Below are 9,081 nucleotides of genomic sequence, written 5' to 3'. Positions count from 1 at the left end.
ATAATCATGACGTGAGTAATACATTATAATATATAATAATATTAGAACCATAAAATTATATTAATATAAAATTATATTAATTATTAATATAATAAATATAATTATATCAATACAATATAATATATTATAAAATAATAATTACAATATCATATTATAATTATATTATAATTATAATATTATATTATTAATATAATTATAATATCATATTATATGATAAAATAATAATATTAGAGTTATTAATATAATTATGATATTATTTATTACAATATTACTATTATATTGTATTAAGAGTCTGAATTTTAGATCAGCAAGATTGTAAATTTTAAATTTCATTAGGAGTATTATAGGTATTATTAAAATTTCATTAATTGTACTATGTTAATTCCTGCACAATCTAAAAATTAAAGTTGTCTTTAGATTACTTCTAATTTTAGTTGTAGATTCTTAAAAAAAATTTAAAAAAACGTTTTTAAAGATATTTATTAAATATTAAAATCAACGTATGCTATAAATAAAAATCAATTTTAAGAGAAAAAAATAAAACCAAACTAAGCCTCAGCTTCATGGCTTGTTTGCCAACTTGCAGTCGACCCCAATAATTGTTCATAAGGGGTCTTAGAATCAAATCCACCCACTTGATCATATGGACTTGGCAAACATGGAATAACTCTCTCTCTCTCTCTCTTACGTGTGAGATTGCTGAGATTTGAACCGACAAAGTTGGTAGGTCCACTACTAGCAGTAGATGATGCCAAACTTGTACAATTCCCTTACCTCAAAAGAAAAACTTGTACAAATTAATCGAACATCTTTCTTCTCCTCTTTTTCCCCCTGAAATATATACAATTCACAATGCACCAAAAAACGTTGACAACAATAGTGCATACTTGGCATTAGCTCTTCCACATTTTGTCATCTACTCTCTCCTGAAAATAATTCAAAATGTGAGTGACGATTATCCATTTCTAACACGCATTTTCTCATTCTTATAATTTCTTTTTCCCACAAAAAAAAAAGTTTTCAACAAGATAACAAATAACCAGGTTGTTTGTTGTTGTTGAACAAAGCGTGCATGGGTTGTCACGTCCGAAATGAATAATCCCCTAGGAAGAAAACAAACCCACATATAGAAGTTTGTATTGGAGAAAATTATTGCATGCATAGACTTCGATAAAAACTGAATTATTGGCTGGAAGGCCATTTATTCGGTTGTGGAGATCACACAACATCAGAGAATAATGTTGCTTATGGTACTTGCACTAATCCTTTTTTTTTTTTTTTATTTGTGGTAATATTATTGTATGAATACAAAGCTGCAACAACGTAAAAGACAAGTCTTAGATGAGAGGGCCACGTTTAAAATTAATCTTGTTTTTATTTTTTACGTTTTTAAGAAAAAAATGAAAATATTTTTAAGACGACATTTGATATAATAAAGATAAAAAAGAAATGAAAATAATTTTTTAATTTAGTGTAAAATGAGAAATAAATAAAAAATAATTTTTAGTTATTTATTATTTATTATTTTTATTTTCTCCTTTCTCAAGGGGCCAGAGAGAGAGAAACATTAATGTGTTTTTTATATTAAAAATAATCTTTTAATAAAATTATTAAATGTATTTTAAAAAATAATTTTTATTTGAGATTAAAAATGTTTTTATTTTAATTTTTATATAAAAAAATAAAATTATTTTAAAATGAGTTTTAAAGCGTCTAATATTTTTAACTATCACACCACTAAATGACTGGAAGGAGAATGATAAAAGCCTGAGCTCGGCTGCTATGGAACTGCATTGTCGGCTTAAAAATCTCTCTCATTATATCTCACATTTGCATCTCGGCTGCTATGGAACTGCATTGCCGGCTTCAACTTACATTTGTTGAAAATGGTTCATTCTCCGTTGGAGTCTTTATGCCCGTTTCGTTTATAGATTTTAACAAAAAAATTTAAACAAAAATTTAAATTTTATGAGAGAAAATATTATAAAAAAATTTAAATAGTAATTTAAATTTATGAAATAAACAGATTTAGCCTCTTATTTAAAATGTACATTTTTAATGGATAAATTTGATCACAAACATATCAAAATAAAAAATATATGTAAAATAAATAATTTTTCATATAAATTTAGTGGCTGAAAAATAAAAACTAACTGCTAGATTGCATTTTTCCAGGTCTTTGCTGTAGGAATCTCCTAATAAAATATTTAGAAGATGTCTCATTGTGTCTTGTTATTTATTCATGTATATATTTTATTTTAATATGATTTTAGTTAGATAAAAAATACATTATTAATAAAAAAAATTTATATTAGAAAATTCTCTTAAATTTGTTTTTATATTCAATCCCATTACTACAAATCCAAAAGAAAATGAAAACTTCCCATTTGATAGTGATAAAAGTATTTTTTTTCTTTATTTTTTTAATTTTTATATAATTTTATATAAATTTAACAGACAAAAAACTCACAATTTTTTTTTTTTTTTTTATCAAGAAAGACAACCCCGTGCTTTTGTTTTTGCTATAAAATTGCTCGTTACTATTTCCAAAGCAAAGTGATTTTTTTTTCTTTCTTTGACCTCTCCCTAGCTATATACTTGTTCTGGGGTTTTTCATGCTAGTTAAAAATATAATAATAAAAAAATCATTAACTATTACTGATCAGTTTTTTTTTTTGATAATTTATTACTGATCAGTGTTATATTTTTTAATTAATTTCTTTTTCTCTCAACTGTCTTGTCTGACTGTCTTTCTCAAGTGCCCTAGGCTTCCCTACTGGCCATAAACAAACTTTGCAGGCTTTTCTTGTCAGATATATTTGTTGTGTGAGGTATCTGCCAAAGATTATAAAAGAGAACCCGCACAAGTCCCTGCAAAAAGCTTTTTTGCAAAACTTTCTCTTCTCAATCTCATCTTATCTCTTGTTCTAATTCTCATACATTGATACAATATACCAACAAAAAAAAAAACATGAGATAGAAAGAGATATTAAGGCTCCGTTCACTTCATTAATTTAAGTTTAAAATTTGAGTTTTGTTATAGTAAAAAGCTCTTATAAATAATCACATTTAATTTTTTTACTATAATAAAAAAATTCTTACATAAAATCACATCTCAACTTAAATTACAAATTCAAATCAGTGAAGTAAATGGACCTTAAAACACCGACCAAATTAAAAGCAAACTTAAAAGGGAAAAAACCCCCTCTTTAAGTTTAAGGCTTTAACTCTCACTCTCTCTCTCTCTCTCTCTCTCTCTCTTTCTTTGTCTGTCTTTCTCTGACCCTCTCTCCATGGACTTCCATCTGAAGCAATGGAGAAATCAGCAATATGAGTCAGAACAGGAAGAACAAGAACAAGAACAACATTCTGCAAAGATACCAAAACTCCTTCTTGATCATCACCAGCAGCAACCCCATCAGATCAAACCAGAACCATCTCCTGTTTCTTCTGCTCTACCTCTGTTTGTACCTGATCATCACCATCAACCCAACAACAAAATCATCCCCACCCACTTGTCAGTAGCATTTCCTGATCAATCAACAACAACAACCCCAGTTTCCTCTTCTAGACACCACCCCAGTTAATTATCTTTCCTCTCTTCCTTCACCCTTTTCTTGCTTCAAAAAAAAAAAAAAAATCAGAAGTTTCAAAAGTTTCTGTTTCTGGGTTTGTAATAATTTGATCTTTTCTTTGTCTTTTTTTTTTGGAAATGTGTCAGGAATGGGAAGTTATTTCAGCTTGGCCCAATGGCAAGAGCTAGAACTGCAGGCTTTGATATTTAGATACATGTTAGCTGGCGCTGCTGTGCCTCCTGAGCTACTTCAACCCATCAAGAAAAGCTTTAATCTTCTTCATAATCCTCCTTATTTTCTTCACCATCCAACTCTTCAACCGTACGCCCACCATTTTCAGCCTGCTGCTGCTTGTAAGTTATACTCTCTCAAGTACATATTCTTGTAAATATTATGTCACATATATATTGTTTGTATCACGTTGTTTGATTTTACAATTATTTTATCATTATCATCTTCAACTAATTAATTACTTTGTTTAACACTAATCATTTCCCCCCTTTTGTGTAACTCGCAATCAATGTCTCATATTCTTTGGTGCATCACGTCCACTACAGACAACATGCATTTCATCATGTTCTATGGAAGTGATAAACTTTTTACTTTTTACTTTTTATTTTTTATTTTTTATTTTTAAGTAGTAGAGTCTGAGTGTGGAATTACGCTAATCACATCAAAAAATATTTCATTAACTACATTAACACATATACATATAGTACGTAAATATGTTTATATTATATATGATGTTTTGTGTGTTGAAAATGTGGTAGTGTTCCAAACGGGGTATTGGGGAAGGGCGGCGATGGATCCGGAGCCGGGGCGGTGCAGGAGGACAGACGGGAAGAAGTGGAGGTGTTCGAGGGACGTGGTGGTCGGTCAGAAGTACTGCGAGCGACACATGCACCGTGGCAGAAACCGTTCAAGAAAGCCTGTGGAAACCCCCACATCCGTCGCCGGCAGAGTTTCCGGCGTCGGAGCTGCTTCCGGCGGCGGAGGAGGAGGAACTCTGAGTTCGAGTTCCGCCACCGCCGCTGGCGGGTCTCCCTTGGGAACTGCCTCTGGTGGGACCCATTTTGCCCTTTCAGGGCCATCCTCTTCCATAGATCTCCTTCACCTCAACCGGAGGTAAATAGTTTGACTTTTCTTTTTTGTTTTTTCAATCAACTATTTGTGTTTTATGGAATGGGAATTCTGATTGGTACTTGTTCTTCTTTGTTTTGTGATGAAGAAATAACATTTGGTGGTAGTAATATAGTCGAAAAAAGATGTAACAAATTAAATCGTATGTGGATAATTTCCAATTAGGCACATCTTGAGCGTTACAATACGAAAAAATCATTTTAGTTGATATTATTTTTGTTGCATTTTGACGTCCAAAGTAATCCTCAATGTATGGCACGTGCGCTAATTTTATCAAAGATCATAATTCATAGAAGACATGTTTAACCCAAAAATAAATAAATAAATAAATAATAACAAGAAAAATAAGAATTAATGAACTTAAATATGTTGGGGCTGATTTTGCGGTGGTGGGTGGGGCATAAGGCATTCCCACCTTTTTCAGGCTCATTTGTGTCCCATCTTATTAAGAAACGAAATGGTACCACTCCCAGTGGTTAGATAATTCATAATAGATTCTCTTGGCCATGTTCATCAGCAAGTTAATGTACTTTGCAGGACAGAACGCACATGGGGGGGCAAATATTTTATCAAATCTGAGAAAATCTCTACATTTTGTACAAACTAAGCTCCCAACCGTTGATTTTCCTTTGGTTCTCTTGGCTCTTGCCACTTTTTTTGTTTTTTTTTTTTTTGGTGACTTTGTTCCTATGCTATAATTCCCTTTCATGCTTTTGTCCCATGTAGTTCCTCGGACGTAAGTAATAAACGTGAAAGCAAGGACTTGTTTGAACCCCACAACGAGGTCTCCGGCAGCGACGGCAAATCCGGTGGTCATATACTCCGGCATTTCTTCGATGATTGGTCTAGATCGCTTCAAGAAGCGAGCTCAATGAATTCCTCCACTACTAGCCTTTCTATTTCCATGCCGGGAAATTCGTCTTCAGATGTTTCATTGAAATTGTCCACTGGGGACGGGGATGGGCCGGCCCAACAGGATGGCCATATGGGCCGGGACCATCATCCGCAATTGGGCTGGGCCACGGTATGGGGTGCCAGCCCAATGACTCCGATGGGTGGGCCTCTCGCGGAGGCCCTAAGGTCATCCAACTCTAATTCCTCTCCCACTAGCGTTCTACATCAGTTGCCTCGTGGGTCTGCCTCCGAGTCTTGCATTGTTAGCTCATGAAGATTGTTGATTTATATGATGTGATCATGCGTTTCTTTTTTTTTTTTAAATGGTTTTCATAAGTCATATGAGCGTACTTTTTTAAGAGCTGCTCTAATGTGTAAATTGCATGACCTTTTTTTTTTATTGGTTACCTTTTTCTTTCACTAAAAAACTGTTTTGTTCCGGGGGGTCCTTGGGAACAACGTAGACATTTTCACCTGAATAATTTTTTCATTGAAATTACGTGTTATTGCAGGATGAACATGCTTCTATTTTAAATTTTAGCGACCATCATCCATTTTGGATCAGAGACTAAAGATACAAAAAAACAATATTCAGAAATTAAAACAGTTGAGCAATTTAGATCAAATTATCAGTTCTTAAAATGTTTAGACCAGTTATAGAGACCAGTGGTACCAGAACGCCAAGAAATTAATGGAACAACATTGACATCAAAAGTCAAAAGGTGCAAGCACCATGCCAAAATTAATAAAATCCCAAAATTAGTTACGTAAGTGCTATACAGATTGAAAAATCTAGCCAACTACTCAACATCACGCAATTTAAGAAATTACAAAATGAACCATTTGAAATATTTCTACTATACACCTACCGGAGAAATTGGTCGCCTACCTAGTCTGTTGCCTATTCTTGCTTATGGTTGGAAGAAGATCCAATTATCGTACTGAACCTTTCATCTTTCGTGGATTCAATTTCGACTGGCTTATCATCGTCTACCAAAGCGTAGACAACCGCTGTCCTGCATGGTGCATAGACGAGGAAAGACTGAGGCCTGTCATCGTACCATCCATCCTGCATCAGCAGAGTCAGAATTTAATACATTAGCTCTATATCATACCGTGCCAAATGACTACAAAAGAGTTAGCAGGGAACAAGATTCTCTTACAGAAGTGAAGTATTCAGCGTTGTGATCAAGCCTGTTAAAGCCTCCAAACAATGGATCATCTGAATCCAATACAATCTGCATAAAGAGCACAACAATGTTACACGGAACAAATAACTTTTGAAATATTCAAGAAAAAGCAAAGAATCAGTAACCATCAAGTTAAAAGAGATAATGGTGATGTATCTCTGCAAAGTAACCCAAAAAAAAAAAAAAAAAAGAGAAGAAAAAAGCCTGAAATGATAAAACTCAAAAGAACACTCTGGCTTCATGGTGTCCACGACATAATTTAAAGTTGGTTTATGCATTTTTTTTAAAGATTGTGGCGTCATGATAAGAATTTTCATGAAGATATAAAGCTTGTCTTCAATCAAGCAACAAATGACAAAGAATTAGGGAAGCAGAAAGGACAAGTATATTTAGCATATGTAGGAACTGTAAGCGCCTAGCCGAAAGCTAAATAGAGCATTACCTTGTATTTTCCTGGCTTTAAGCAGCCAACTCGGTAGTCAAAGTAACTGTTACTCCAATGAAAGTTGAAGACAAAGACGAGGTCTCCCCTTTCAAAGACGATGATCCTGTCTCCTTCATCCTTCCGAGAAATATATTGGTGCTCAGAAGTCATGAACTGCATTGGAAGTTGACTACTTTATTTTTTCATTCACAGAATAATAACAGAAAAGATACAATTCCATGCAGAGAAAGTTTGAAATAACCAATCTATAAAAGTCAATATTATATGCAAGGGCTTCTCAAATATCAAAAAGAAAAAAAAATCTAAACAGATATCATAAGAACTTAATATAGAAATTTAAAACGGCCAGTAACCAGATTTTATGGAAGCATTCAGTGGTTATCCAGCCCAGTGGAAATTGAAAACGAGCTAGATTGTACAACAGTACGAGCACAAGTAAAAACTTACACCGTACGCTTCTTCAAGGTGCTGCATTGCCTGATCAAACTCTTGCATTCCATGATATCTTAGGAAATTTGCGTCCCCCTAGGCATGCATAGTAAGAATGGGATATTAGGCTGGTAATTTTATTTGTACAATATGGAGAAATTAAAGTTGCTTGTGGAAGTTGTATTGAATCATAATTCTCATAATCAGAGAAATTAATGTTGCTTGCAGAGCAGCAGAAGTTGTGTTGTATCATGATTCTGATAAATGTATTTGCATAAGATTGAGAGATTAATGTTGCTTGAAGAAGTCGTGCCGTATCACAATTTAGATAAAACAAGGTACCAGGAATACAAGCATAAGCTTGCACATACCCGATTAATAGCAACACATGCTAGAAAAATAAGTAAAGTGAGAAGCTTACAAGATCAAATCTACGTCGACATTTGTCAAAGCTGAAATTGTTCCCAGGAACTACTTTACCATTGGGAAGATGTTGGTCAACCCTTGGAAAATCAATCCACTCTGAGGAAATAACAGTGGAATATAACCATATGTGAGTTTTGAATGGCAGTTCAATCTAATAATCGCAAGCAAAAGACAATACAACAAGGTGGACTGATCTTACCAGGGTGTCCAAATTCATTCCCCATGAAATTCAAGTATCCTTCTCCACCTAGTCCCATAGTAATGAGCCTAATCATTTTGTGTAACGCTATTCCACGATCTATAACGGGGGTTGATGGTCGGTCAAGAGCCATGAAGTCATACATGTCCTGAAATATTTAAGGAATATTCAGGTAACTTAATTGACAATGTAACCCTTGTAAAACATGTCATATCACTGTAGTTTGTTTTAACAATGACCTTTTTGATTGAAACATATATGAAATAATAAAGCACAAATTTTCCTGCTTTTTAGTTTCCAAGATCTTCTCCTGATGTGTGTGCCTTGATTCAAAAGTCTCCTTTCACGCACCATAAATGCACTTTGCATGCACACACTCACACAAAGAAATATGCCGTAGTACTTGTGTAAATTCCTTAAACTTGAGGGTGTGTTTGGCTGGGGGAATGGAAAGAAATCAAGGTTCATTCTCATGTTTGGTAGGTTTTAGGAAAAGGAATGGCTATTCAAAATGGAATGACTTTTCCATCAAATGGTGAATCATCATTCCTTCCTCACATGAGAGGAATGCCCATCCCAAGCTCTTCTAATTTTCTTTTCCATCATTACCCTTGAATATTAGAATTATAAATATTATTATATTAATATTTATAATATAATTTATAATATATTAATATTTATAATATAATTTATATTATATTATAATAATTTATATTATAATGTAATTATATCTTATAACATATAATATAATATATTATAATTATATACATATATTATAATATA

General features: G+C 33.0%; 2 protein-coding genes across 2 annotated transcripts in view; one reads left to right on the top strand and one right to left on the bottom strand.

The window, feature by feature from the left end:
• Window positions 1-3,227: 3,227 nt before the first annotated feature.
• LOC21396956 (growth-regulating factor 3) lies at window positions 3,228-6,060 on the top strand. Its single transcript, XM_010091097.2, has 4 exons — window positions 3,228-3,582; window positions 3,722-3,928; window positions 4,346-4,700; window positions 5,442-6,060. Exons 1-4 carry the CDS (start codon window positions 3,294-3,296, stop codon window positions 5,881-5,883), a joined length of 1,293 nt encoding a protein of 430 aa, XP_010089399.1. The 5' UTR covers window positions 3,228-3,293; the 3' UTR covers window positions 5,884-6,060.
• Window positions 6,061-6,276: 216 nt separating this feature from the next.
• LOC21396955 (1,4-alpha-glucan-branching enzyme 2-2, chloroplastic/amyloplastic) overlaps window positions 6,277-9,081 on the bottom strand; it is an 11,986-nt gene continuing 9,181 nt past the window's right edge. The window contains exons 17-22 of the mRNA XM_010091096.2: window positions 8,299-8,446; window positions 8,095-8,195; window positions 7,692-7,769; window positions 7,242-7,397; window positions 6,773-6,847; window positions 6,277-6,678 (exon numbers count right to left, since the gene is read on the bottom strand). Coding sequence (XP_010089398.1) covers window positions 6,511-6,678; window positions 6,773-6,847; window positions 7,242-7,397; window positions 7,692-7,769; window positions 8,095-8,195; window positions 8,299-8,446 — 726 coding nt within the window. The 3' untranslated portion in view covers window positions 6,277-6,510. The remainder of the gene's footprint in view (window positions 6,679-6,772; window positions 6,848-7,241; window positions 7,398-7,691; window positions 7,770-8,094; window positions 8,196-8,298; window positions 8,447-9,081) is intronic.

The sequence above is a fragment of the Morus notabilis genome, unplaced genomic scaffold (genome assembly GCF_000414095.1).
Source record: "Morus notabilis unplaced genomic scaffold, ASM41409v2 Scaffold705, whole genome shotgun sequence".
Taxonomy (NCBI): Eukaryota; Viridiplantae; Streptophyta; class Magnoliopsida; order Rosales; family Moraceae; genus Morus; species Morus notabilis.
Note: the sequence above shows the minus strand (reverse complement) of the source record. Positions and strands in the feature narration are given on the sequence as shown.